The following is a 27,672-nucleotide window of genomic DNA, read 5'->3' as shown; positions in this document are numbered from 1 at the left end:
AGAAAGTGTCTTAAGAAAGAAGATACGATTATTTGATATGAGTCCAGCATGCTATACTAGAACAAGAATTCAGACGATGGGACATTCCAAATGGGTTTTAAAGAATGAGTAGGAACTGGGTCCAGTGGTGTGCACCTATAATCCCAAGGGCTCCAGAGGCTGAGGCAGGAGGATCACAAGTTCAAAGCCAGCTTCAGCAACTAGTGAGGCCCTGAGCAACTTAGAACCTGCGTTAAAATAAAAAATTTAAAAAAAAAGGGCTGGGGATGTGGCTCAGTGGTTAAGCACCCCTGGGTTCAATCCCAGATACCAAAAAAATGAGTGAGTGAATGAATGAAGAGTAGGAGTCCCCTAGGTGGGGAAGAGCAGGGAAGGCTGTGGGTTCCCAGCAGAGGGAATGGCATGCGTAAGAACCAGCGTGAGTGGTGGGTGTCTCCAGGTGGAAGAGGAGTGAGAATCTGTTGTGACTTCATTTTGTTGTGGGCAGGGTTGATTGATAGGCAGGGGAGCCATTCCACCAGATATGCCCATTAGTGAGATTATCAGGTACCCTCCATGCAATGATGTGAGACTGAATTTATACTGTGTGGTGTTTAAATTGAAGGAGGGAGGATAAAAGGGGCCAGGGAAGGGTGTTTATTAGCTCCCCATTATGTGCCAGTTGCTAACCCAGGAAGTCTAGCCTGTAGTCCTGCTGATAAGTACTGCTAAACCATTTCATGCCCAAATTGGGGGTTAGATTGCAAGTGAAAGATGAGTTAGAAAGCTTTAATAATAATCTGGCCAAGAACTGGGGGTGGGAGGGATCGAGCAGTCTTGGCCAGAGTGCTAGGCCGAGGGGAGGTGCAGGTGGTGGTGTGGGGCTCATTGATCTAGGGGTGGCCCAGTGGATTCTGTAGCTTTTTTTTTTTTTTTTTTAATTCAGTGCTGGGGATTGAACCCAGGGGCACTTAACCACTGAGCCACATCCCCAGCCCCTTTTATTTTATATTTTGAGACAGGGTCTCACTGAGTTGCTCAGGGCCTCTCTAAGTTGCTGAGGCTGGCATTGAACTTGAGATCCTCCTGCCTCAACCTCCCAACCCACGGGGATTACAGGTGTGCCCACCGTGCCCAGCTGTGGCTTTTGGTTTTGTTGGTTCGTTTTTGCTTTTTTGTTTTTTGGTACCAGGGATGAACCCAGGATCGCTTAACCACCAGTGTGGCTTCGTAAGCCTCACCGTGGGTGAAGTGGAATCACGGGGGTCCATGTTTGTACTCTTTCTCTGCAGGGGTAGAGCCAGGAGGCCTGGATCTGAGACCCAGGTCCCTTCCTGTGTTTCCATGTGCCCTGAGCCTTAACCTGTTTCCTTGGGTGTGAAACCGGGTTCAACAGTTCTTACGAGCAGGAGTACAGGCTGGTGACACAGCGGGGATTTCTAGGCTCTTCCCGGCTCCTTCTATGCTCCCTCCCTCGGGGCAGTGGAAGTGGGGTGCAGGGAGGGGCGGGCTCACCCCAGTACCTGCACTTTGGCTCTGGCCCCCTGTCTGAGGCAGGCAGCATTGATTCTTGTGTTCCTCTCGTTGCCGGCCTTCCAGGCATCTCCTTGTTTTGGGTTTGCTTGTTTCATTTGTTATTTTAAAATTTTGCCCCATGTTTTGATTTCCCTGTACTTGGAGGAATAATTTCTTGAGTTCGATTATGTGGCAGGGAAATAGCAAAAGCAATCACGGAAGCAAAGGCTTCCACACTTGTTACACCTTCTTCTGGTGAAATCCTTCAAGTACACGCGAAAATCAAGACAATAATGAATGAATCCCCTCGTCAGCAGCACCCTCCGTGGCCGAGAACACCTTGCTGGTCACCTTTTCATCTCCCTGGCTGTCCTTCCTGGCAGAATGTGAAAGTTCTTCATAGATACTATATCTTTTCAATCCTAAATACTTCTAACTGAAGAACCTTTAAAAGATCACATCTTCACACCTATGTTAATAATTTTTTTTTTTTTTTTTTTTTTTTTTTTTTTTGTAGTGGGGATTGAACCGAGGGGCACTTAACCGCTAAGCCTCATCCTCATCCCTTTTTTTAAATTTTGGAGACACGACCTTACTAAGTGGCTGAGGCTGGATTTGAAATTGCGATCCTCCTGCCTCAGCCTCCCAGGCTGCTGGGATTACAGGTGTGCACCACTGCACCTGACTACAGCTGTTACTTTTTATTTGATAAGCAGTGTGAACCTTCCCCCATTAGGCTGTTGAGCCACCCAGCAACATAGTTTTGAGTTTAAAGAAAGAACCATGTGGTAGGTAAATAGCAACAAAATTCCTGATTAAGAAGTGATGTTTAAATTTGTATCAATTTTGTAAATTTTGTAAACTTCTAATGGAAAAATCGCAAATGTACAATAATAAGGAAGATAACAAAATAGCACTTTGTCGCCTCAGCCTGATTCCCCGCCCACCCCTGTCTCAACGCTTTACAGAGCGCTGTACTGTGTGTCCCTGTGGGGACCACGTATTTTCAGTACTGTAACTGAGCCTTCCTGGGTGTTATCAGAGGCCTTGGCATTCTGATCTGGGAAGTTTAGTGACTTATTCAAGGTTGTAGACCCAAAACAATGGTCATTGTTGGTACCAGGAATGTGCCCTGTGCCTCCCAGTTCTCTGGGCACAGTCTGCTGCCTCATAGCCTCTGATTGTCCTGACCGATCAATGCCAGTTCTGTGCAAGACACTGGAATGTGTCTTTTGTTAGCATTCTGGCGTGGTAAGAGCTGGGGTTCCTGGAGGTTAGAGAGCCACAGGGGGATGTTTGCCCTTGTGCTGCTGATTGGAAGTGTGAGCAGAACCAGGACTTGGGGAGCTGCTGGCCCCCTGGTTCCTCCACTGGAGAGGAGGAAGAGGAAGGGCACCTGACACCTCCCAGTCAGCTCTGCTCCCAGGTCCAGCATCCAGGTTCCTTATCCACCCATCTCTCTGCTCCTGTGTTTCGTCCTTCTGGTCAGAGACCAGCACCTGCTTATCAACCGCAAAGGACTGTCACGTGGCGTAATTACAGAGCATGTGGATTCCTCCCAGTTCTTCCCTGCCCTCTGGCTTAACGCATCACTCTCCACTCCCTTCAAATGTTGGGTGATGACCAGGGTGTCTCTTATGACCCAAATCTGTATTATGCACCACAGTGGAACGACAAAACAGCTTCCCCCCCACCTTTTGGTACCAAGATTGACCCCGGGGTGCTTACCCACTGAGCCACATCCCCATCCCCAGCCCTTTTCTGTATTTTATTTAAAGATAGGGTCTCACTGAGTTGCCTTGGGCCCCGCTAAGTTGCTGAGGTTGGCTTTGAACTTGGAATCCTCCTGCCTCGGTCTCCCCAGCTGCTGAGATTATAGGCATGCGCCACCACACCCGGAGAAATGGCTCTTTTAGACCTTAAGAATAGAAGATGCAGAGGCATGGACTGACGACGTGGGAGGCCAAGTAGACACACAGGTGCAGGAAGGATCAAAATGGCCTTGGGACAGCACACAAACTTCCATTTACTGCACATTTGAAGAATTTAGAGGCAGTGTACGTGGCATGTGCGTTGTGGGGCAGAGGAGATGGGTGCATGGCCAACATGGCAGAAGGGAAGGTCACCTGGATTGGGATTGGTAGAATACACAGTCTTGTCCTTTTGAATAGGCCCTTTGACTTGTTGGACTCTTGAATTATAGTCTATAAGATGAAATGGTTGATCTGTATCATTTCTGTCTCCTTCAGCTTAGAGACCCTGTGTTATGGTTCTGTGGACCAGGGGTCTGTGTGTGGTGGTGGCTCCCCAGGGTGCTGTTAGTGGGTCTGGATCTTGGGCACTGCTGTCTAGCCCTTGTCCTGGCCCTTGCCTCACCTGGCCCCAACTCTTGCCAGTCTATAGTTCTTATTTTTATTTTTTTTTAATTTTTGGTACCCAGGATTGAACCCAGGGGCACTTGACCACTGAGCCACATCCCCAGCCCTTTTTTGTATTTTACTTAGACACAGGGCCTCACTGAGTTGCTTAGGACCTCGCTAAGTTGCTGAGGCTGGCTTTGAACTCACAATCCTCCTGCCTCAGCCTCCTGGCCCCTGGGATTACAGGCGCGCGCCATGGCACCCAGTTGCCAGTCTATAGTTCTGTAGCAGGTGAACACTGCTCAGGTCCAGATGGTATGAGCAGGAAGCCTGGGAAGGAATGTGGGTGCATCCTTCTGGCAAGGGTGGGCAGGAAGAGCACAGCATCTGTTGTGTCCCTGCAGCAACAGGAAGGATTTGATTTGGGATGTGTTACTCCTGGAGGACCCACTGGGCGTGGCTGACAAGCCATATAAGTTGCCAATCATGGTAAAGGGGATGGAAATGTGGGAATGAATCCTGGGAATGAGCTGGCTGACCAGCCTCCATGAGCTGATTGGGCTGAGGGCTGAGTAGCATCCTGAGTCCTGGGAGGCAGAGGGCCAGGATCCCTTCCTGCCAGTAGGTTTTAGATGAGTTAGGGGGACTCTATAGGGTGATAGAAGGTGCCAACCTGAGGCAAAGGAACAAGTGCTGCCCAAGTGTAATGGGAGGCCCTTTGGCACGGTTTGGATGTGCATGCAGCGTCCAGAGGCGAATTGCAGGCTCACACCCAGCACTGAAGATAAACAGGTGGACTCAATCCTGAGCAACCCTCCCCAATGTCACCAGCCTTTGAGTCAAACCTTTGAGTCAAACACCCTGGTCAGTCTGAGACCCTAGGTGACTGAAGAATAGGGATCATCCTGCAGAAACTAGGTCAGGAAATTTCAAATATATCCCAGCAGCTCAGGAGGCTGAGGCAGGAGGCTCATGAGTTCAAAGCCAGCCTCAGCAACTTAGTGAGACCCTAAGCAACTCAGTGAGATCCTGTCTCTAAATAAAATACAAAAAAGGATTGGGGATGTGGCTCAGTAGTTAAGCACCCCTGGTTCAATCCCTGGTACTCCCCCACCCCCACCAAAAAAAAAAAAAAATTCAAATATGTGCAAAGTAGAGAAAAAAAATGTAATGGGGCCCCACCTGTGAACCTCTGGCTAATCTTATTTCCTCTGTGTACATACTCCACCACCAGCTCCCTCTTCCCACTCGTAACTGTGTTTTGAAGCAAGTAATAGCTGTTTAATTTTTATTTTTAAGCAATTCATCTTTAACCCCAGGACAGAGCAAAACTGTTTGACCTTTGTTTTTCTAACCCCCTGGAGCCCCTTCAACAGATGATACATTAACAGCTGCATGCCCATCCACTGATAAAACCACCAGCCCTGGGGCTCTGCAGATCAGTTTCCTCATATTTCTCTAAGAATAAATCCATACCATGCGTCTTTTATTTAGTTTAGTGTGTGGCTGTGTGTGTGTGTGTGTGTATATATAAATAATTGGTTCTTTTGGTTACACATATTTAGTTTATAATGTTGGAAGAAATAATCTTTAGAGTAGTAATGGCTCAGACTGTATGTGGTAACCTTTGGTACTAAGTAAAAATCATGCCCTATAAGTTTGGTGGATTTTTAGATCTGTAAAACTCTGATGTGGGGGGCTGGGGTATCGCTGAGTGGTAATGTGACCCTAATATGGGGGGAGGGGAGGCTGGGCTATAACACTCAGGATTCCAGATGTATTCAAGATCAAATGGGTAGGAAAATAGGTTTTATTCAAAGCCAGCTTTGAAGGAACATAGAAGAAATTTAAGAGTGCACTTGCAGTTGGTGGTGACCCACTCCTATAATCTCGGCAACTCAGGAGACTGAGGCAGGAGGATCGTGAATTCAAAGCCAGCCTCAGCAACTTAGGCCCTCCACAACTCAGCAAGACTCTGTCTCTAAATAAAATACAAAAAAGGTCTGAGGATGTGCCTCAGGGGTTTAGTGCCCCCAAGTTCAATTCCTGATACCTCCCCCTTAAAAAAAAGTACACTTGCCTAGCACATGCAAGGTTCTGGGTTCTGTCCCCAGTACTGCAAGACAAAACAATAGCAATAGATGCAGGAAAATGGAGTTAGATGAAAATAGTGGAAAACTCCCTGATATAAGTTAGTAAAGTTTGATATGGATGAGTCTATTCAATAGATCAAATCTGCCATTTTGAAGTAGAAATGGACTGATACTAATAAATCTGACGAATGAAAATGAAAAAAAAAAAATTTGGAACACCAGTCAAAATCAAGGAACCAAAAAAGCTTAATGGAATTCTCACTACAAAATGCTTCTGAATGGAAACTTAACTATTTGGGGATAATTTTTCCCTACTTCAGTACTGGGGATTGAACTCGGGGCCTTGTACATATTAGAAAGTGCTCTACCACTGAGCTGCACCCCCAGCCCTTTGTACCAGATATTGAACCCAGGGGCACTTAACCACTGAGCCACATCCCCAACCCTATTTTTTAAAAAATATTTTATTTAGCGACAGGATCTCACTGAGTTGCTTAGGGCCTCACTAAGTTGCTAAGGCTGGCTTTGAACTCATGATCCTCCCAAGCCTCTGGGATGACAAACCGGTGCCACCATGACCCCTTTTTGAAATTTTGAGACAGGGTCTCCCTAAGTGGCTGAGGCTCTCCTCAATCCTGCAATTCTCTTAATCTGATTGATCTTCCCAAGTTGCGGGGATAACACCAATAGGCCTGGCTGGGGATAATTCTGATTATCATATTTTTATCCTAAACAACCTCAGAGGCAGAGCAGTGCTATCAGAAATGGCTAGTACCCATCTCTGGCTCTTTGCCACTTAACCTCCTGCAGAAGTCTGAAGGGGTAGTAGGAGGGACTTTCTAGAGGGAAAGACTCAGGCAGCCTATCAACAACTGATCCCTAGGAGTCCCTAGAAAACAGGTAAAAATCACAGCTTTAGTAAAACTGACAAGAGATGGCGTCTCTTTTCCACTTTGATACTGAGGCTCATAGGGGGTTTGGACAGTGTTTTCAAAGCTGTTTGATCTTCCGTGAATAGGTTGGAAAGGGATCTGAGACTTGTTCATGAACTTCTGGCTGGGGGAGGATTCTTCCCAGCCCTGTGCACAGCCTCCTCTGTGGAGAGGCGAGGACAGAATTGCATCACGCTGAAACATAAAAACAGGGGACAGAAAGCCCCTGGGCCTCTCTCTGCCCCCGTGGCAGCAGGTCCATCCCGGCCCAGGCATTCAAAGGAGGAGAAGCCAGCCTCCCTCTGAAGTGCCCACTGCCCACTGTGGTTCCTGCTGGCCTCAAGCTTGAAAGCCTTTGCATCCCCCAGGCTTCTGTCTTCTAGTCTTTAGAAGAATGTGCCGCCACCTCTGTGCCCACACTGTCCTCCCAGTGCCTGCTCGTGTATCTAGGGGGTTCTGCAGGTCTTTTTTTTTTTGTACTGGGGATTGGATCCAGGGGTGCTTAACCATTGAGCCACATCCCCAGTCCTTTTTTTTTTAATACTTTATTTAGAGACAGGGTCTCACTGAGTTGCTTAGGGCCTCACTAAGTTGCTGAGGCTGGCTTTGAACTCCCCATTCTCCTGCCTCAGCCTCCCGAGTTGCTATAGGCATGCGCCACCGCGCCCAGCCCCTTTCCAGTTTTCAGAGCTAACTGGTTGGGGTGTTAGTAAGATCTGCGTGAGGACAGGAGCCCCAGCTGGAAGGTAGCAACTCTTGTACGGTCTGTGTTCCCATCCTCAGTCCCTCTGCTGATCTCCTTGCTGACAGGTAGGCTGTCCAGGGATGATGTTAGGGTCAGAACCACCCAGCAGAAATAGCTTCAGGCCAGGGGCTTCAGGTAGGGGCTCTGGGTTGCTGGCTCTGGCAGGATATGAGAGAGCTGTAGGGTATCAGCAGGTTCCCTTGCAACTCTGGGCTCTCCTTAGAAAAAGGAGAGGCTCGCCAGGTGCTCTGGCACATGCCTGTTATCCCAGAGGCTCTGGAGACTGAGGCAGGAGGATCTCGAGTTCAAAACCAGCCTCAGCAACTCGGCGAGTCCCTGTCTCTAAATAAAATACAAAAAAGGGCTGGGGATGTGGCTCAGTGGTTAAGACCCCCTGGGTTCAATCCCTGGTACCAAAAAAATAAAAATGAGAAGTCTGTAAACTTCCTTCCACCCGGTACCTCTGTCGCAGCCAGTGCAGATGTCCGGGTGATCTTGCTCCGAGAGCAGTTCTGGACTGGAGCAGACATTGAGTCACCGTCATGACTGCAGCCGACTCCCTTCTCCTGACTGCCTGGACAGTGGCCACTGTCCCCACGCAGCCCCTTCGTGCTTGACACGTTTTGGAATGCTCTTGCATTTCCAAGTGCTTGACGGTCATGCTTGGGACAGCGTGTAATGAAGGTCACTTATGGAATTCATTCATGGGCAGCCTTTTAAAACTGTCTCCATGGAGCCGTTTCCCTGAAAGCTGTGAAGATCATGAGTCATGAAGATATTTAGCGTCTTCCAGCTCAGCCCTGGGCCCTGCCAACATTGTCCTCTGTGGTACTCTTCTCCGCAGGGCCTCCCCTCTTCCCTTTGTTCTTTGGGTTTCTCTGCTGACAGTGAATCACTCTGTGACTTGTGCACGTGATGGAGCCTGTGGGTGGAAGGTCCTTATTCCCATTACGCCTTCATACCAGGGCCTGGGTCCTCTGTTAGGTGTGAAGGTTAAACTTGATTGGATGTGCCAGAGATTTCTAGGCGTCCTCTTTCAGACCGTGGTAAGCATGGCAAGATGGCCAGCGCTCTCTGGGAGTGCTAAATTTGCTTCTGACTCTGGAGGTCACAGGTCCCGTGATGACGCTGGAAAGCAGCCTTGGGTCAAATGACCTTTGTGAGCTGCGTGTGGGAACTCTGGGATGTGGCTGGGCAGGCCCGACCTCCTCTCCCCTGAGGAACCTTCCCTGGGAGACCTTTAACACCCTACTCTCTCCCTTTCTCCTGTTCCTGTGGTATTTTACACCTCTGTCACTTGTCAAGGCCTGCCTTGTTTTAGGGTTCCTAATGAACACGCCTATTTTCCTGACTGAATTGGAGTCCCTTATATGTAGATGTAGGTCTGTCCCTTCCAGAGCTGAGCCTCCAGGAGGGACTTAATCAATGAATGGATTGTCCTGCTAGTAACAAGCAAAAGGATACTCCCCTTCCTCTAGGGCTCCTGCCTGGCGCTTTCTTGTGTGTGTGGTTTTAGAAAATGTATTTTGGGGGACCAGGCACAGTGGTGCACACCTGTAATCCCAGCTACTCAGAGACCAAGGCAGGAGGATCATAAGTTTGAGACCAGCTTGGGCAACTTAATGAGACTCTGTCAAAATAAAAAGTAAAAAGGGCTGGGGGTGTAGTTTAGTGGGAGAGCACCCCTGGGTTTAATCCCCAGTACTACAAATAATAATAATTAATAATAATAATAATAATGAAGTGTGATGGGTTGGGCACATTGGTGCACGCCTATAATCCCAGGGGTTTAGGAGGCTGAGGTAGGAGGATCGCCAATTCAAAGCCAGCCTCAGCAATTTAGCAAGGCCCTAAGCAACTCGGTGAGACCCTGTCTCTGAATAAGATATTTTAAAAAAGGGCTGGGGACAGATGCGTCTCAGTGGTTAAGTGCACCTGAGTTCAGTCCCTAGCACCAAAAAAAAAAAAAAAAAAAAAAAAAAAAAGGAAATGTGATCTCTAGCACATACCTCAAGACTTCCCACTTCTAAAGCTTTTTTTTTTTTTTTTTTTTTTTAAACACATTTTTGGTACTTGTTACAGCAGTTCCTTTTTGATCCCGGTGGCTGTCTTTGTCTACTCAGACTGCTGTAACAAAACACCGGAGCCTGGGTGGCTTAAGTAGCAGAAATTTACTTCTGACAGTTAAGTCTGGAGGCTGGCGAGTTCCAAGACCAAGGGACCCAGACTTCATCGTCTGGCGTGGTCGCTCTTCTGGCTTGTGGAAGGCCACCTTTGTGCTGTGTGCGCACGTCATCTTTGGTCCCTGTCGGTGAAGGAGTCAGAGTTCTCCTTAGGATGATACTAACCCCATCACGAGGGCGGCACCCGCATGACCTCATCTCACCCTAATTACTGCCTTCACCTCCCAGTGCAGACAAACTAGGAGCGGGGGCTTCTGTGTGTGGATGTCATAGGGACACAAACATGTAGTCTGTAACAGAGCCCTGCTGCAGGCCCACTCCTTGTCCATGGCCCCTCATTAGCAGTAAATGAGTCACAGGGGCGCGTCGCGTCACCCTGGTCCATGAAGCCTCTATTCCCAAGGAACCTGGAGGCTGTGAACCAGATGCCCAGCGCCAGCTTGAATGAACGAACCAGCAAGTGGGCAAATGGTGGAGCCTGGTCACCCATGTCTGGGCTGTGTGTGGACTTGAGCCCTGCCCTGGGCTGTGTGTGGACTTGAGCCCTGCCCTTCCTCGGACTGTGATATGTGACAGGACAAAGCCAGGGTGCTTCCCATGCCACCAGACAGGAGAGAACGAATCTTGCAGAAACTTCAGAAATGTGCTGGGAGGTTGGCAGAGAGCGTGTTTTAAAAGGCCACACCAAACAGGCTTCCCGTCCCCTCTACAGAGAGGTGTGCTTCCCTTCTTTGGCCTGGCGAGGATGTGAAGAGGTGTGGGACTGGGGTGCAGCAGCTGCTTCAGAAGGTCTCCATGAGGGTGTCCCACTTCACCCATGAGGAAAGGGTGTATAGGCAAGCAAGAGCCCCAGGGGAGGAGAGTCTACTCTTAAATGGAGCTGAACTGAAAATTGTGAGATTTCCTAGAAATCAAAAACACAGATTCCATTCTGGAAAATGCTGGGGGACCTGTGGGATGAATCATTCTCTCCTGGACTTGGTTTGAAGCTGTAGGTAGTCTGTAGGTGGAGGAAGAGGCTGGGCCTCACCCTTCCCTGCAGCCTGTCTGGGCAGATTGAGGCCTGGAGCTGTCTTGCCTGGAACAACCAAGGGTGGGTTGGAGGCCTGGCCGGGATGCTGAGATGACTGAGAGCCCATCATGCTGCCTGGCTCTTGGCAGGTCACTTGGTTCGAGAAGAGTGAGCATTCTTAATCCTATTGTGTAGCTGAGGCACACCTGAGTGGATGTGGGTGCCTGGTCCTGGGGCCACACAGTAGATCCACAGCAGGTAGGTCCTCCAGACACTTTGGAAGGGTTAGCCTAGCATTCATTCAAGATTTCTAGTCAATTCCTTTTTAAAAAAAAAAAATCATTCTGTTTTTAAATTTTTTGTTTTAGTTGTTGATGGATCTTTATTATATATATATTTTTTATGAGGTGCTGAGAATCAAACCCAGTGCCTCACACATGCAAGGCAAGTACTCTATCACTGAGCTCCAACCCCAACCCTCAAAAATCCATTCTTGCTGGGCATGGTGGTGCACGCCTGTAATCCCAGTGGCTCTCGAGGCTGAGGCAGGAGGATTGTGAGTTTAAAGGCTGAGCAATTTAGCAACACCCTAAGCAACTTAGAACCTGTCCCTAAATAAAATATAAAAAAGGGCTGGAGGGGTGGTTCAGTGGTTAAGTGCCCCTGGGTTCGATCCCGAGTACCCCCCAAAAATCATTCTCAAACTTTTTGTCAAGACATAGTATCCTACAGATTCATAAGAGGTCTTCAGAGCCTCAGATGCTTCCTCCTGGCCCCCTGGGACCCTGCTGTGGCAAGTCATCAGTGTTCTTCAGTCCTCAGCTCAGGATCATTCTTCCTGAAGAAACCCTCCTCAGTTCCCGTACTGAGTCATTTTTCCTTTGAATTTTGCTACTGGTATTTTCCCCTCTCCTGTGACACTTTTTTGTGCAGTCTTGCAGCACTGATCTCGGATGGTCTATTCCATGCTGATTTCAGCCAACGCCACTGTCCCAGCAAATTCCCAGCACCTGGAGGGCTGGTGTGTGGGATGCAGTCAGTGGTCACTGGATGGAGAGCAGGGTGGTAACCGCGGGTCACAAGGATGTTTCTTGCCCAGGGGCTGGTGTGCTCCAGAGCCTCTGAGGTTTCTTTTTCTTTTAACTTTCTTCCATAAAGTGTCCTCAACCTGTGGTTTCTGAAAAGTTCTCCAAGTCATGTGAGAATCACTCTGGGGAAGGGTGAGGCCCCTGGCCTTCCCCTGTCGGAGTCCCGGGGTTATCCCTCGGGTGACCCTTTGGGGCTCATGTAACTGACTTAGGGACCTGGTTAACAAAGGGTGAGGGTGGGAGGGTGGGTGCTGCAGTAGGGCCACTTTTGGCAGTGACTTCCCGTCCTCTGGTAGGGAAATTGAGACGAACCCATGGAAAATGGTGACTGTCCTGTTTCTCTGCTTATTTCCTACATAGCTGCACAATATTAGTTATGTGGCCTACTCTCGGGTAATGGGTGCCTACTATCCAAAAGAAATAGAATGTGTTGTGGCACATGCCTGTAATCCCAGCAGTTTAGGAGGCTGAGGCAGGAGGATCACCAGTTCAAAGCCAGCCTCAGCAACTTAGTGAGGCCCTAGGCAACTTAGCGAAACCTTGTCCTTGTCTCTAAAATACAAAAATGGCTGGGGATGTGGCTCAGTGGTTGAGTGCCCTGGGTTCAATCCCCAGTTTAAAAAAAAAAAAAGAATGTGAGTCATCTATATAATATTAAATGTCCTGGTATATCTTAATCATTTTAGATTGATTTAAAATTATAACATTTTATTGAGCCTGGTAGAGCCCAAATGTTACTTCATCATGATTAAAATTTTTATTTTATTGTTATTTATTTTTGGTGGTACTGAGGAGTACTCAATCGCTGAGCTACATCCCTAGCACTTTTTTTTTTTTTTTTTTGAAACAGGGTCTCACTAAGTTGCTTAGGGCCTTACCGAGTAGCTTAGGCTGGCCTTGAATTTAGGATCCTCCTGCCTCAGTCTCCCAAGTCTCTGTGGGATTACAGGCGTGACTGCATCTGGCCAATAGAAAATTTAATATGCAACTTTCTTTTTTTTTTTTTTGTCCTAAGTCTTTAAACATAGGGGTGTCTTGTCCTCATTGTGGGATAATCACAATTCAGATGCTCATGGGTGACCTGTGGTCAGCTAAAACATAGGTTGCTTCTCCCACTTGAGGTCCCTGAGAAGCAGCAACTCTGTTGTCACAACGAGGTCCTTTCCATTGCCTGGATGATGCTGTACCGGCCCTGTCATGGTATCAGCATGGACTGAGTGGGGGACCACTTGGCAGTGACAGAACTGGGCCAGGGTTGACACCACTGAGAGCCCGGTCACAGCCCCGCTTCCGGCCAGCATCGGGGTCTTGGGGAAGCGTGCGTACCCATGGGTACAGCTCGCCATCCTTAGGATGAAGCCAGGGATGCTTTCTGTTCTGACACGTCATCTATTGAGCTTGGATCTGGCCTGGGAAGATGTCAGGGACCACTCTGTCAACCTTGGACTCATTAGTGAGCCAGAGTCTCTGAGAAAGGCTGCAGTTGGCTGTCCCTGCTGTTCTCTTAGATTCTGGCCACAGGCTGACACATTCATCTCTTGGGTCCCAGACTCTGAAAATTGTCCATTCATCAACCTGGTGCCCATCAGACACCTGTCAGCCCATCCTGCGTACAGGGCCCTGCAGGTGCCAAGCTGTTCCACCGTGGAGAAGCAGAGGTGGATGGGGCGTGCCTCGGGCCCTGGGTGAGCTCATCATTCGGAGGGTACGATGGGCCCGGGAGGCCCTGCCATGATTACCTGAGGCCTCACGAGGGTTCTTCTTTGCACAGGCTCAGCTGGAGGCTCAGAAAGCCACACAGGATTTCCAGAGGGCCACCGAGGTGCTCCGTGCTGCCAAAGAGACCATCTCCCTGGCCGAGCAGCGGCTGCTGGAGGACGACAAGCGGCAGTTCGACTCCGCCTGGCAGGAGATGCTGAACCACGCCACCCAGAGGGTAGGACTCATAGCCCGCGTCCTGGGGGTGTGGGTCGGGTCTGTGCTCGGGTGTGCACGGTGCTTTTCCCCAAGTATAGTAAACAGACGCCCAGGTTGCCTAAAAGCATGTTCTAAAAGTCACAGGTCAATTTCTCCTGTGGTCTCCTGGCTGGGCCTGGCACTAAGCTGCGTTCAGGGATGATAGTCATCCAGTGACAGGTGGGGCTGCCCTTTCCCTGTATTAAGGTTTGTCTGAATTAGGTTATCCCCGAAGGTCTTGACAGTGGACTTGGGCCTCCCACAGGAGCTGCCATGTTTTCCAGGGTCTCCTCCCGGAGCCCTGGAGGGCTGTCTGGGTTTGGAATCCCAGATGGAGAGTTGATGAACAGTCTCTGCCTGGCACAGGGTGTGTGTCTGTGATCGCAACTACCTGGGAGGCTGAGGCAGGAAGATTATAAATTTGAGGCCTGCTGGCCAACTTAGTAAGACCCTATCTTCGAAAAAAAAACTAAAGCCATGCTTGATGTTCATTTAGGGTGTGTGTATACTGGTGGTGGAAGCGGTGAGGGTCATAGTGAATAAGACCAGAATGAAGTAGGCACTTGGGCCTGGCTTTCTAGGGTGAGGCTGGGATTCAGGGAGCCTGTGTAGAGTAGGAAGTGGACTGTGGATGACCTTTATCCAGTATTAGACCCGTTGGGTTTTATGCCCTCTTATCCTTTGTCTCTTTAGCAGATCCCAGGACCTCTTTGGTCACCCTGCTCAGAATCAGAAGGGGTATTCTCTTGGTTTATTTGGGCTGCTATCACAGAATGCCATAAACCAAATGGCTTATAAAAATCCAATTTATTTCTTGTGATTCTGGAGGATGAGAAGTCCAAGATGAAAGATCTGGCAGGGACCTGTTTCCTGGTTCAGAGAGGGCTGTCTTTTTGCTGTATCCTCACACCACAGAGGAACAAATGAGCTCTTAGACCCCTTTTCACAAGGGGCCTAGTCCCACCCTCGTGACCTCATCCCCTCCAAAGGCCCACCTCCTAATACTGTCACTCGGAGGATTAGGTTATAACATGAATTTGGGGGGACACAGACTTTCAGATCATAACAAGCAGGGACAGTTGCTTGGCACAGTGACACTTGCTAACTCTACTGAGTTTACTAGGGGTTGGGCAGAATATCCCTGGATACTGCTCTTCTCTTCCAGGCATGGCCCCTGGGATGTCCGGGCGTGTGTTCTGGGCATCCTTCGGCACTAGCCTCGGTCGGTTGTGCATACCCTGTCCCGTTCCATGCTGAGGATCCAAGAGCCAGAAAAAGAACACAGCAAGGCCAGAGGGTCACTGCAGGGTAGGCACGTGAGCAGCACTTCAGTGGCTGCAGCCGCCCCCTCTGAGACCTTGCTGATGAGGCAGAAGAGACATGCAGAGGGGTGGGGGTCGCAACTGTGGTCCGGGTGTCTGCGGGAGAAGCTGCCTATGGGCCTGGAATAGAAAAGTCAGGAGGCAATGCCAATGGCCTCTCCCTTTTCCACTTCACCTGCCACAGCGGCTCAAGTCCTGGGGTATCTAATAATTAAAGACGGCCTTGAGTACCCTTAAATAGAAAGCCTGACACACAGATCACTTGAAGACTCAAATCTGGGTTGACTTTCTGCCCTCTCTCCTGGCAACCTGAGACACTCTGGCTTTTCCAGCTTGTGTGGCCGTGAGTCTCCTGCCCCCTAGTGGTCATGATGCTCGTAGAGCTGAACACAGACGGGAATTGTTGAGCTGCATCAACTCATGAAAAAAACAGGGGAGGTTAGTGATCTAGGGATATTCACAAGCCAAAGCCCGATAGTCACAAAAGAAAAAAACAAAAATAAATAAATAAATAAGGAAATTAGAACTTAGCTGCAGGCCCATCTTTCTTTTTAGTACCCCTGGTGCCCCGCTGAAGATCCATACCCTCCTTTAAGAAATGATTTCAGAAATCATTGCCTCTATGCCTTAAAAAAGCATGAAACAGATGGCCATGGTGGCGCACGTCTGTAATCCTAGCAACTCAGGAGGCTAAGGCAGGAGGATTGCAAGTTCAAAGCCAGCCTCTGCAAGTTAGCGAGGCCCTAAGCAATATGTCAAGACCCTGTTCCAAAATAAAAACTAAAAAGGTCTGGGGATATGGCTCAGTAGTTAAGCACCCTTGGTACCAAAAAATAAAAATAATAATAATTTAAAAAGGGATGAAACATGCTTCTGCTTTTCTGAAAACCTTTTCTAGTCCTAGGGCTGTAGTGGATGCTGGGTAGCTGCCAAGGACAGTGTCCTCAGACTTCCATATTGTACAGTTCAGGAAGTACCTTTCACAACAGTCTTTGGAAATGATGCTCTTTGGAGTTGTCAGTGCACATACTGTGGAACTGTACAATATGACTGTGACCTTTTGAGATCACCTGGAGCTTCATGGTGGCCTGGGAGGGCAATCTATGTGCCTTCTTTGTGGCCCAGTCATTTGGTTTTTCTTGGTTATGGGGACAACCTGTGTTGATTAGCAAGGGTTCTGGGTCACAGGCCAGGATTTCCACCTCGGCTGGTGTTTCTCTTCCTCGGGTTTCTTCTTGGTTGAATAGGCCTGAAATGCTTTTCTTTGAACTCCTGAGTTTAAAAATGATACTCTTGGATATAGCTCAGTGGTAGAGCAAGTGTGAGGCTTTGGGTTGGAGTCCCAGCAGTACAATAAAAACAAACAAAACAAAAACAAAACTCAGGCAGCTTACGGTGGTGCACATCTGTCATCCCAGCAACCTGACCCTGTCTCTAAATAAAAAACAAAAAAGGGCTGGGGTTGCAGTTCAGTGGCTAAATGCCCCTGGGTTCAATCTCTGGTCCCAAAAAGATAAAATTCAAAACACACACACACATGCACGCACACACACACACACACACACACACACACACACACAAAGCCTGTGGCAAAGCACCCCACTACCACCACCACCACCAATGGGTATCACTAAGAAATTTGGCCTTCGGGGCCTGCTCTTTGATGGACCCTTCTTCCAGAAGGTCAGGTGCTCATAACTGGCTTTGAAATAGCTTCAGGGGACTGATACGGTGTCTGCATTTAATCCCAGAAACCTGGGAGGCTGGGGCAAGAGGGTAGCAAGTTCAAGGCCAGCCTGGGCAACTTAGACTGTCTCAAAATAAAAAGGGCTAAGTGGAGCGCAGCGCGAGAGCGTCCCTGAGTTCAATCCCCTGTAGGGCGGTGGACAAAGAAAGAAAAAGACATGAGCGGCCGTGGGCTTTGGGATTGAGCGTTTCCCCCAGCGGGGCTCATGTCCGCCACTTCGGGAGCCTCCCGGGGCTGGCGTGCTTCGTTTGCTGAAGGCTGATCCTTGAAGGTGAGGAAGGCTCCAGAACGTCTCTCCCACCTTGTCTAGCTTCCGGATACACCGGGAAGCTGGTGTCTTCCTACCGCCCTGTTCTTCCTCATCTCCACACACGCCTCACCTGAGGTCATCCACCTGCCCCCTCCCATGGTGACCTTCCACAGCCAGACTTGGAGCCATGACGGAAGCCAGCACCCTGGGCGTGCGAGGAGACCAGTGCTCTCTCTCAGGCCTCGGGTCACACCCAGACGGGGCCGCAGGAACGGCGCCCTCTCAGTGCCAGGAAACAGCCTGTAGCTTTCGTCAGCGCCACCAAGCTGCTGTGGAGCAGCCTCCCTTGGGCCACAGGGCTCTGAATCCTCTGCTCTCCCGAGAGGTTTGGGCATCAGAGTGCCCGCTAGCCCTGGCTGCTTTGGCCTTGAAACAGCCTTCATGGGAAAGTGATGGCTTTTTTATTTATTTATTTTTTTATTTTTTGTGGTGGTGCTGGGGATTGAACCCAGGGCCTTGTGCATTTGAGGCAAGCACTCTACCAACTGAGCTATATCCCCAGCCCAAGTGATGGCTTTTTGTCCTCTGAGTTGGGAGACCCTGCCACCTATGAGGGAAGGATTGGCTTTTCTGGTGTCTGCGGAAGGAGCACGGTAGAGAAGAGGGAAATGTGACTTGGAAATGGAGAGGGGCGTCCCTGCTTATGAGCTGGCAGCAGGTGGCTGCTAGAGAGGCAAGGCAGGACGTGGCCAGCCTCTGCTCCCTGGCCCTAGAGGGGACGCGAGCCCTGGGACGGCAGCTAAGCTGTTCAGGACAGCTGCCCTGACGCGAAAGGCTCTGAACCATCGCTCTCTCATGTGGCGCGGGGCGCCATCTTCTGGGGTGGTCCTGGAACAGGGGCGCAAGAAGAAATAGAAGATGCTGAGTCAGGTTCCAAGGAGACCGTGAGGTTGCCTTCCCGGCCCAGGCAGAAGAGGGTCTGAGCTTAGCTCAGTTGGGAAGAGATGCTGGAGTGGAACTGAGGACAGAGGAAGCTTGGGGTGGCAAGAGTTGAGAAAGCCAAGTTGGAAGGCTGAGAGCCATGCTTGTGGATGTCTACCGGTGAGTTCAGGTTGTTCTAGGGTGTGGGACCCAGCAGGGAGGCTGTGCCCGGTCAGGCTGGCACACCTGTTCAGTGCCCATTGGCTGGAAGGCACAGCTGTCTAGAATCTTCTGTGGGCTACCATGAGCAGGGGCTACCACTGAGCAGTAGCCCCGTGGTCCCTGGACCTATAGGCCCCAACTGCTCTGGTGCTTCTGGGAGTGGGGCAGCCTGTTGCACTTTGCCCGATGTCCAGGAGGGGGAGAGGCAGGGTTCTGTGGTTTCCACGCACCTTCATACTGGCAGAGCTGCTGGCCTGCGTGGGCCTGGGTGCAGTGCTGGCTTTGGCTGCCTGGGTCTGCTGGGAGACATTGGGCACCAGTGGTCAAGCATTTAGGGTAGGCCTGGGGGGCAGGAGTGCCTCTCCACCGGTTTGGGGAACCTCAGGATGGTCTGACTTCTTGGTCCTGAAGGCTTGGTAGACACCCTCTGAAGCTCCCAGAGCCCATGGATGGTCCCAGGACAGAGCCCACTCCAGTGAGGAGGTTCTGAAGCATCTGGAGGGAGGTGAAGCCCTCCTTCACTTTGGACAATTATTTCCTCCAGCTAAATTCACCTGGAGCCTTCCAGCTCAGGGACAGGAGGCAGGAAGCTGAGTTGTGATCCTTCCGTGGAGATGGCAGGCAGGGCTTAGGGACCTGTGAGTAGAACCAGGGAGAATGACAGCCTGCGTCAGAAGCACTTCCTCCTCCTCGTCTATGCCCTCCGAATCCACGCACTTGAAACCCCTGTCCAGTGCCCCCTGGATCCCATACTGCCTTGAATTACAGTCACTGCGGCTGGGAGTGTCCAGGCCAATGAGGCTGTCAGCTCAGAGTGTGGTCAAGTGTGTCCTGTGCAGTGCCTTGCACACAGTAGGTGCTCAGTCAGCACATCCAGCTCTGAATTGAATACGATGGCGCTAAATGAAAGCAGGCTTGCAGGCGGGAGCAGCGTTCTTGGAGTCCAGACCACAGTACCTGGTTTGTGCAGGCTTTGAGGGGGACAAGGCTGCCTTGGGGCAGAGGTACAGGCACTGGTCTGATTGCTCAGGCTGGTCCCAGCTACCTGAGGGATTCATTATTGCTTTCCTCTGTTGCTCTGTCTCTGTCCCCTGCTGCTTCGACCTTGCAGGCACAGCCCTGCCCCGGGGCTGCCCTCTTCCTTCCTGACCCGCCCTGCCACACTACCACCTCGCACACCTCATGCCAGATTCTAGGCTGCAGATGGAGAAGCTCCTTGGTTACCTAGGAGATGTACCAGGCACACATTTGGTGGCCCTCTCTCCCCCTCAGGCAGGAAGCTGTATGTTTTGGGGGTGGGGTGTCTCTTTGGAGAGCTGGGGGTTGTGGGAAGGTGAGATTCAGACAGGATGGGGTAGAGGTGGCCCATTAAGGAGGGAGTCGAATGTATGTGTCCTCTCCTCAGTCTTTACTGGCAGTGTCGCCAAGTGCGTGGAGCTCTCTGCAGGTTTAATTTTAGAAAGGCTTTGCTTCAGTTGGTAGCTGGGGGGCTGAGGTAGACTGAGGGTCTGTGCGTGGCTGGTGAGCACCTGGCATCTCGCAGGGGACTCTGTTCAGTAGCCTTGAATTACAGCCTTGGGAACTGTCTGCTTAATACGCATTCTAGGTGAGCCCTGCCTCAGATCCTTTTTGGCAAGAAAGGAGTCTCGCCCGGTATTTTGTCTTTGTTGATAAGCGTGGGTTTGGGGTTTTCGTAAAGGTTACACCAGTAAATCCTCAGAGTTCAAGATCTGAGACAAGATTGAAGCATTTCTGCCATTTCCCAAAATGTCAAGCACAATATTTTTAGTGTGTTTTGTTTTTTTGTGAAATGGTTGATGTTGGAAGCAAAAGGGAAGGGTTCTCCTAGCCCTTTGGCCTTGGTTGAGAAGTCATTTTAGTATCTATGTCATCCCCTGATGACTTAGCTCATTTCCCTTCTCTGACTTGGTGGGGATTTTGTTTTGTTATGTTTTTTGGGTTTTGGTTTGTTTTTTTGGTACTAGGGATTGAACCCAGGGGTGCTTAACCATTGAGCCACATCTCCAGTCCTTTTTATACTTTATTTAGAGACAGGGTCTCATGGAGTTACTTAGGGCCTCTTTAAGTTCCTGAGGTTGGCTTCAATCTTGTGATCCTCCTGCCTCAGACTCCAGAGCTGCAGAGATTACAATTGTGTGCCACTACTCCCCCCACCCCCGCACTTGGGGATTGTTTTAAAATTATCTTGAGTCTTTGTTAAAAGATTTTTTTTTTTCCTACCAGGGATTGAACTCAGAGTTACTCAACCACTGAGCCACATCCCTAGTCCTATTTTGTATTTTATTTAGAGACAGGGTCTCACTGAGTTGCTTAGGACCTTGTTATTACTGAGGCTGGCTTTGAACTCTCAGTCCTCCTGCCTCAGCCTCCGGAACTGTTGGGATTTCAGGTGTGTGCCACCACACCTAGCAAGATGCATGTTTTTAATAAGGTGAAAGCCTAAATCAATACAAATAAAAATGCTGTCATGGCAGAGACTTTATTTAACTGATGGAGGAAAAAAATGAATGGATACATAAGATGTTATAACAGTTCTTAAGAAGTTTTGAATTTAAAAGAGAATCCAAAAAATGCTTATATAGAAAATCGGGAACACAGAAGTAGATTTACAGTCAGATACAAAATTGGTCATTACTTAGAGGGCAATAGATAATCAATTACACCTCCACCAGGATACAGTTCATCTTTATTTCTCTGAATGAGAATCATCTGTATTATTATCAGTTTTCAACAGCTCACAAGATAGTAAAATAGCTCTCCAGACAAAGTTGAATATAACCCGGGAGGGTCCCTAAACAGGACATCCTTGATTTTTAACATTTTAAAAAATTTGTTACTTTTAGATATACATCATTGTTTTTTTATTCCTATAACAAATGCATTCACAATTTTCCCTGACACTTTTAAGCATCGTTATTGTAAGCCACTGCCCCAGACGGACTGCAGCTGTTGCCTGGAAGAGAGATACAACCCTGCTGTGGGCTGCTTCTCCTTGAATTTCATATTACAGGCAGGGTGGACCCTCTAAAAATTGTCCTGCTGGGGTCTGAGTGGATGGGCCACTGACCGAAGGTCCTCTGAGCTCCTCTCTGTTGCTCCTTAGGTAAATAAAGAATGACCTTTTAAACCAGGTGTGGTACATACTTGTAATCCCAGCAACTCAGGAGGCTGAGGCAGGAGGATGACAAGTTTGAGGCCAGCCTCAGCAATTTAACAAGGCCCTAAGTGACTTAGCAAGACCCTGTCTCAAAATAAAAAAGGGCTAGGGATGTGGCTCATTGGTAAAGCGACCCTGGCTTCAATCCCCAGTACCAAAAAACAAAACCGAAAAACCCTTTAGCTTAAAACTGTGCTCCTCCAAAGGAGACGGGAAGAAACGGCCAGCTGTGCTGCAGCTGGATCTGCCCTATGCCACCTTCCTCTTCCCTAGGGCAGACCTTGTCCTGATGGAACGTGAAGAAAGAATGATTGTCCAGGTTTCTGAATTGCCTTGATTTTTGTCTTCCGAGGACCCTTTAAAAAAAAAAAATCATTTTTATCAGCAGGCTTAACAAAATATTCCCTCTAGAATTTCCCACCAGAACTCGGACTGATCTCCTGGGTGGATTTTTAACAAACCTCGAGATTGAATATGAATGATGTGGTTGTCATTTTTGTTACTTAAATGTAAAGTTTGACCTTTCTGGATCCTGAATTTTTCTGTGCCCAGTCTATGAATTCAGGATATTTGGGGGAGGACACGCCAGCTGAAGTCAGGGTTTCCTTGTTGGCTTGACTGCTGTCGGACCTGGTCTTGCTAGTTCATTTTGTTGTTTTCTGGTTTCTTGGTGAGGCGCGCGCGCATGCGCATGCGTGTGGACAGGGACACACATATACGGTACTGGGGATGGAACCCCCAGGGACGCTCTTTTTTTTTTTTTTTTTTTTTGAGACAGATTTCACTAAGTCACTCAGGCTGTCTTCAAATGTGTGATCCCCTGCCTCAGCCTCCCAAGGCACTGGGATTACAGGCACGCTCCTAGTTTCCTGATGCCTCTTTAAGTTCCCATTCATGCTATTTGGTCATTTATCTGCCCTTCAGCCTCTGCCCCAAGCAGGTAGCAACAGGAGCTCAGGATGGCTCCTTAGAGCCAGGAGGCCAGAGCAGAAGAAATTGGTTGAATCTGAATATTCCAAAATTTCCTGATTTTTATTTTTCCATTTTCTTTCCCATAAACTTGGCCATTTACTCTTACTAGGCAAGGTTTTTACAAAATAGATCCGTGGGAAATTTTCTAATCCTATTTAATAGGGAAGTTGGTTCTGTCTGAGAGTCTGCCTACTAATTTCCTCAAAGAACCTTTTCACAAGATGATATAAGTGATACTCCGACCAGGAGCTGTTCTGGGCTTGACTGAGCGAGCCTCTGCTGTTGTTGAAGGTCATGGAGGCGGAGCAGACCAAGACGAGGAGCGAGCTGGTGCATAAGGAGACTGCAGCCAGGTACAATGCCGCCATAGGCCGCATGCGACAGCTGGAGAAGAAGCTCAAGAGGGCCATCAACAAGTCCAAGTGAGTCTGGGTGCAGCCTTCACTGGGCTACCTGGTTGACATCTTCCACATCTCACCAGAGCCCCCTGCCCTGGCCTCCTTGGCCTCCATGTTCTCTGTGACCCCCAGAGGCAGGGGATATGAGGGGTGGGTAGCTCAGGCATGCCATCTTGGGAGACACGAGATTCTCCATACCCACCAAAGGCATCCTGCGATGCCCTCGTCCTCTGGATGCTAGCCATGGGGACACGGGAGCTACGTGGGTCAGCTCTAGGACTGACATCACAGCTCCTAAAGAGCTGCGTTCTTCTGGCTGACTCTGAATCCAAGGGACTTGGAGAAAGCTGATGTTTCTTGTCCCTTCTCTTGCTTGTGATCTGGTTGGTTCTACCAACTGCCTAACTCCAGCTCTGGTCCCGAAGGACCAACTGGAGCCCCCAGGCTCACAGCGGCCCCGCCATGCCCAGTGAGTGCTCGCCCAGCAGAGGTGGTGGTCTAAGCAGCCCCTCCCCCAGCCTCATTGCTCTTCATCCTTGGGGAGCAGATCCATGTCAGCGCCACTGCTGGGCACAGCTGTGTGGCTTTGAACTGCCCCTCCATCGCCACCGGAAGGAGAGTAAACCAGGTGCAGGGTCCCCAGTATCTGGAAATGAGCCTCTGGTCATCAGGCCCCCGTGAGCCCAGCACCTCTGTCAGGTGTCTGTCACTCCGGCCCTGAGGCTAGGAGTGTCACCTTCATCTCTTGGCCTTGTTGAGTTCATTAATTCCTGGGTGTATGACCTGTCCTGCTGCAACTAAGGTCTCCAGTGCATCTCATGGAGTTTGCCGTGGTCATCGCGTCCTACTACTCTTACCCTTTGCCTTCCTGTCTTCCGCAGACCTTACTTTGAACTCAAGGGAAAGTACTACGTGCAGCTCGAGGTACGTGTAGCCTTGGGATTTGTCGCTGATGATTTTTTTTCTGCACTCCAATCCCCGCTTTGGTGTGGTAACAGGCTTTCAAGTGACCCATTTGCAGTTTCAAGGGGAGAGTAGAGAGACGTATTTTACTGAGTTTTTCGACCTGAAAATGGTCTTGGTTGGGTCTCCCATGGCATCTGAAGCTAACTGCCGTTTAGTGACCATACTGTACGCTGTGTACTCCTGAGACCAGCGCCACCTGGTAAACCTGCTAGAAACGCAGGTTCCCAGGCCTCACCCTCCACCTACTGAATCAGAACCTCGGGGTGTGTGGCCAGAGATCTGTTTTCACCAACCTTCCAGGGAATTCTGATACAAGTTTGAGAGCCAGTGCAGTAGGGACCAGATGGCTAGACGGTGGGACTTCCGTGTGTTCCTTCCCTGAGGGGCTGTAATCCACCAGTGAGAGTTTCCTGTGATCATAGCCTGTCACCTGGATGGGCGTGGAGGGGGTGGTGGCTGACTTTTCCATCTGGTGAGTGGGTGGCTGTGACAAGTAATCCACCCTCTTAGTCACATCTTGGGAAATTCTTTGAAGTGCAGAAAATGTACTTGAACCTGTCCTGCAAAAAGTGGCTTGGGGCCAGCGGGGGCAGCGCTTGCTGACTGAATCTCCCGTGTTCCCGACCAGCAACTGAAGAAGACGGTGGACGACCTGCAGGCCAAACTGACCCTGGCAAAGGGCGAGTACAAGACCGCCCTGAAGAACCTGGAGAGGATCTCGGACGAGATCCATGAGCGGAGGCGCTCCAGCGCCATGGGGCCTCGGGGCTGCGGCGTGGGCGCCGAGGGCAGCAGCACGTCAGTGGAGGACCTGGGGGGGAGCCAGCCCGAGCCCGATGCTGTTTCTGGTGAGTTGGGCAAGCAGGGCTCGCCATGGCTCATGTGATCTGCCAGGGTCGTCTTGCTCCAGGGTCCCCACCCTTTACACGCCCATCACGGGAGGATTTCAGAGTCGGCAGCCCCCCAGGCTGCTTCTGGTGGCTTCCCGAGTTTTATGGAGTCCCGCGTTCATCGAGGTGCTAAATGTTGCTCAAAGAACTTCGGAAAATGTTGCAACTTCCTCCTTCTTTGAGAGTCAGAGAACATTCAAGGTTCTGAGAAGTCCTGCAGGGAAGAGCTGTCCAAGACTAGGGACTTTGGAATCAGACTCGATTCGCATCCTGGCCTTCATGATGTAGTCAAGGGGGACCTTCTATTTGTTTTTTCACCTGTAAAATGGAGAGCGTGATAGCATCTACTACTTTTTGTGAGGGAGGGTGGTGGTCAGGAGTATATGAAACGATGCTTGGCACCCCGGTAAGCGCTCAGCAGCCACTCGCTGGTGTCCAACCATGGAGACCTTTTTTCCAGGGCAAACCCTTGGAAAATTGACAGAGGTGTGATTTGGCTTCTGGGACATTCAGCAGGAAACCCTCTTCAGCACTGTCTTGAAGCACTTCATTTCTTTTCCTTTTCTGTGGAATAATCCCTGTTGGCTCTTTGCCCTTCCTCAGGAGTTCTTCAGTTCCATTAATACAATGTTTACGTGTCAGATCCAAGGTAAAAGAAATATGATTTGGAACTATGACTTAAGCAATGACTCTGTGTGTTACTTTAGTATAGATCAGCTCACAAATCCTGTATGGAGGGGATCACGAAGCTCAGAGGCAATTAGTAACTTGACAAAGCCACATGGCAAAAGTGGAGTTAGAATCTGAATTTAGGTCTGAACCCAATTTCTGTCCCCAGCATTATAACACTTATCGTTTATAACAATCCTGTACAGATGCTACGAGGCTATTTTTAAAGATGAAGGATGAGGGAATGGGGAATAGGAAAGACAGAAGCAGCGGAGCTGTGTGCAGGCTGAAAGAAACATTAGCCGAAGGCCGAAAGGCTTTGAAACCAAGGGAATGACACGTCCCTGGGCCTTGGTTATTCTGGTCCACAAACTCAGGTACAGAACACTGTAAAAGAATTTTGGCCAGGCACAGCAGCGCACGCCTGTAATCCCAGCAGCTCGGGAGAGTGAGGCAGGAGAATCACAAGTTCAAAGCCAGACTTGGGAAAAACGAGGCTCTAAGCAACTCAGTGAGACCCTGTCTCTAAATAAAATACCAATAAGGATTGGGGATATGGCTCAGTGGGCGAGTGCCCCTGGGTTCAATCCCCAGTACTGGAGGGTGGGGAGAAAAATTTGTTCTTTGCAGCAAATAGTGACCTAGGCAGGTTTTGTTTCGTTTTTGCCTTTTGGGTACTGGGGATTGAGCCCGGGGTACTCTACCACTGAGCTACATCCCCAGTCGTTTTTGAGACAGGGTCTCACTAAGTTGCTGAGGCTGGCTTCAAACCTGTGTTCCTCCCTCCTCAGCCTCCCAAATCACTGGGATTAAAGGTGTATGCCACTGCACCCAGTCTATGCAGGTTTTAAGTGTGTCTTTTACAAGATCAGAAGTTACCTGGAAGAAAACAGAAGTGTCATGTTTGGACACCGGCGAGCGGCTGCTGAGCGCTTACCTGGGTGCCAAGCATCGTTTCATATACTCCTGACCACCCTCCCTCACAAAAAGTAGTAGATATTATCACACTCTCCATTTTACAGGTGAAAAAACAAATAGGTCACCCCTTGACTACATCGTGAAGGCCAGGATGCAAATCAAGTCTGATTCCAAAGTCCCTAGTCTTAGACAACTCTTCCCTGCAGGACTTCTCAGAACCTTGAATGTTCTCCGACTCTCAAAGAGGGAGGAAGGTGCAACATTTTCCGAAGTCCTTTGAGCAAAAAGCTTTTGCTTTTTTGGTGTCATGATAAAGCTCTTATGGTCTTTGAAAGACTGGCTGTGTTTGGGATATATTCCAGTGGGCCAGCACCTCTTCCTGTGTGTGTGTGGTTCTGTTTTGGGGGGAACTGAGGTGGAAAAGAGGTCCTGATCTGTGGCTGAATTCATCTTCATCCCTCAGCAGACTCTGGTAACCCCGATTTCTAGGGCAGGGGTTGAGGTTACTGTTGAGACACTGATAGTCCACAGGACCCAGCTGCTTTGCTTCATGCTGCTTTGGAGGCTGCAAAGAGAGGCTCAGGGTCACATTCTGCTGTCAGGCACCTCGTGGACGGCTTCTGAGTCCCTGTGCTGTGTGTCACTGCCTACCTGCAGGAAGCACTTTTGCAGGTGTTTCAGGAACTCAGTTACTACCTACAGACCCTGAATGACTGTTGTTCTCTCTCTCTCTCATCCCCAGTGGCCTCTGAGGCCTTTGAAGATGACAACTGTAGCAACTTTGTGTCTGAAGATGACTCAGAAACCCAGTCTGTGTCCAGTTTTAGTTCAGGACCAACAAGCCCGTCTGAGATACCTGACCAGTTCCCTGCCGTCACAAGGCCTGGCAGCCTGGATCTGCCCAGCCCAGTGTCCCTGTCAGAGTTTGGGCTGATGTTCCCAGTGCTGGGTCCACGAAGTGAATGCAGTGGGGCCTCTTCCCCCGAATGTGAGGGAGAACGAGGTGAGTCACAGCCCTCTCGTCCCATCGTAGATGACCTGCTGCCTGACCTGTGTACTGCTCCAGACCTCTGCCAGCTCTCGGGGCTCCCCGTGCTGCCCTCTGGGGTCTCTGTGAACATCCTGTTGGCCTGATCACCAAGATGGTTTCTGAGGGCTATTCTGGGGGTGGTTTCTGGCTCTTCTTCGCCAGCTTTAATAAAGTAGAGCCTACATCCTGTGTCTCCTCAAAACAGTCCCCTTGGCAAGCACCTGCTGGAGAGTTGTTTCCTGGCTACAAAATGAAAATGACAAATTCATCACTAATGATAAGGGATATATAAAACACGGAGGAATAAAAGCTGTAAGTGATTATGT

General features: G+C 49.6%; 1 protein-coding gene and 1 non-coding gene across 2 annotated transcripts in view; one reads left to right on the top strand and one right to left on the bottom strand.

Annotated features, from left to right (window-relative positions):
• Sh3bp5 (SH3 domain binding protein 5) overlaps positions 1-27,672 on the top strand; it is a 73,869-nt gene that overhangs the window by 44,592 nt on the left and 1,605 nt on the right. Inside the window, exons 4-8 of the mRNA XM_047531891.1 lie at positions 13,679-13,843; positions 22,767-22,897; positions 23,755-23,797; positions 24,468-24,687; positions 27,059-27,319. Of these exons, the coding sequence (XP_047387847.1) occupies positions 13,679-13,843; positions 22,767-22,897; positions 23,755-23,797; positions 24,468-24,687; positions 27,059-27,319 (820 nt within the window). The remainder of the gene's footprint in view (positions 1-13,678; positions 13,844-22,766; positions 22,898-23,754; positions 23,798-24,467; positions 24,688-27,058; positions 27,320-27,672) is intronic.
• On the bottom strand, positions 17,670-17,742 carry Trnal-caa (transfer RNA leucine (anticodon CAA)). The gene has a single exon. It is a non-coding gene; the product is annotated as a tRNA-Leu (tRNA).

The sequence above is a fragment of the Sciurus carolinensis genome, chromosome 17 (assembly GCF_902686445.1).
Source record: "Sciurus carolinensis chromosome 17, mSciCar1.2, whole genome shotgun sequence".
Taxonomy (NCBI): Eukaryota; Metazoa; Chordata; class Mammalia; order Rodentia; family Sciuridae; genus Sciurus; species Sciurus carolinensis.
This window is presented reverse-complemented; position numbering and strand designations above follow the sequence as displayed.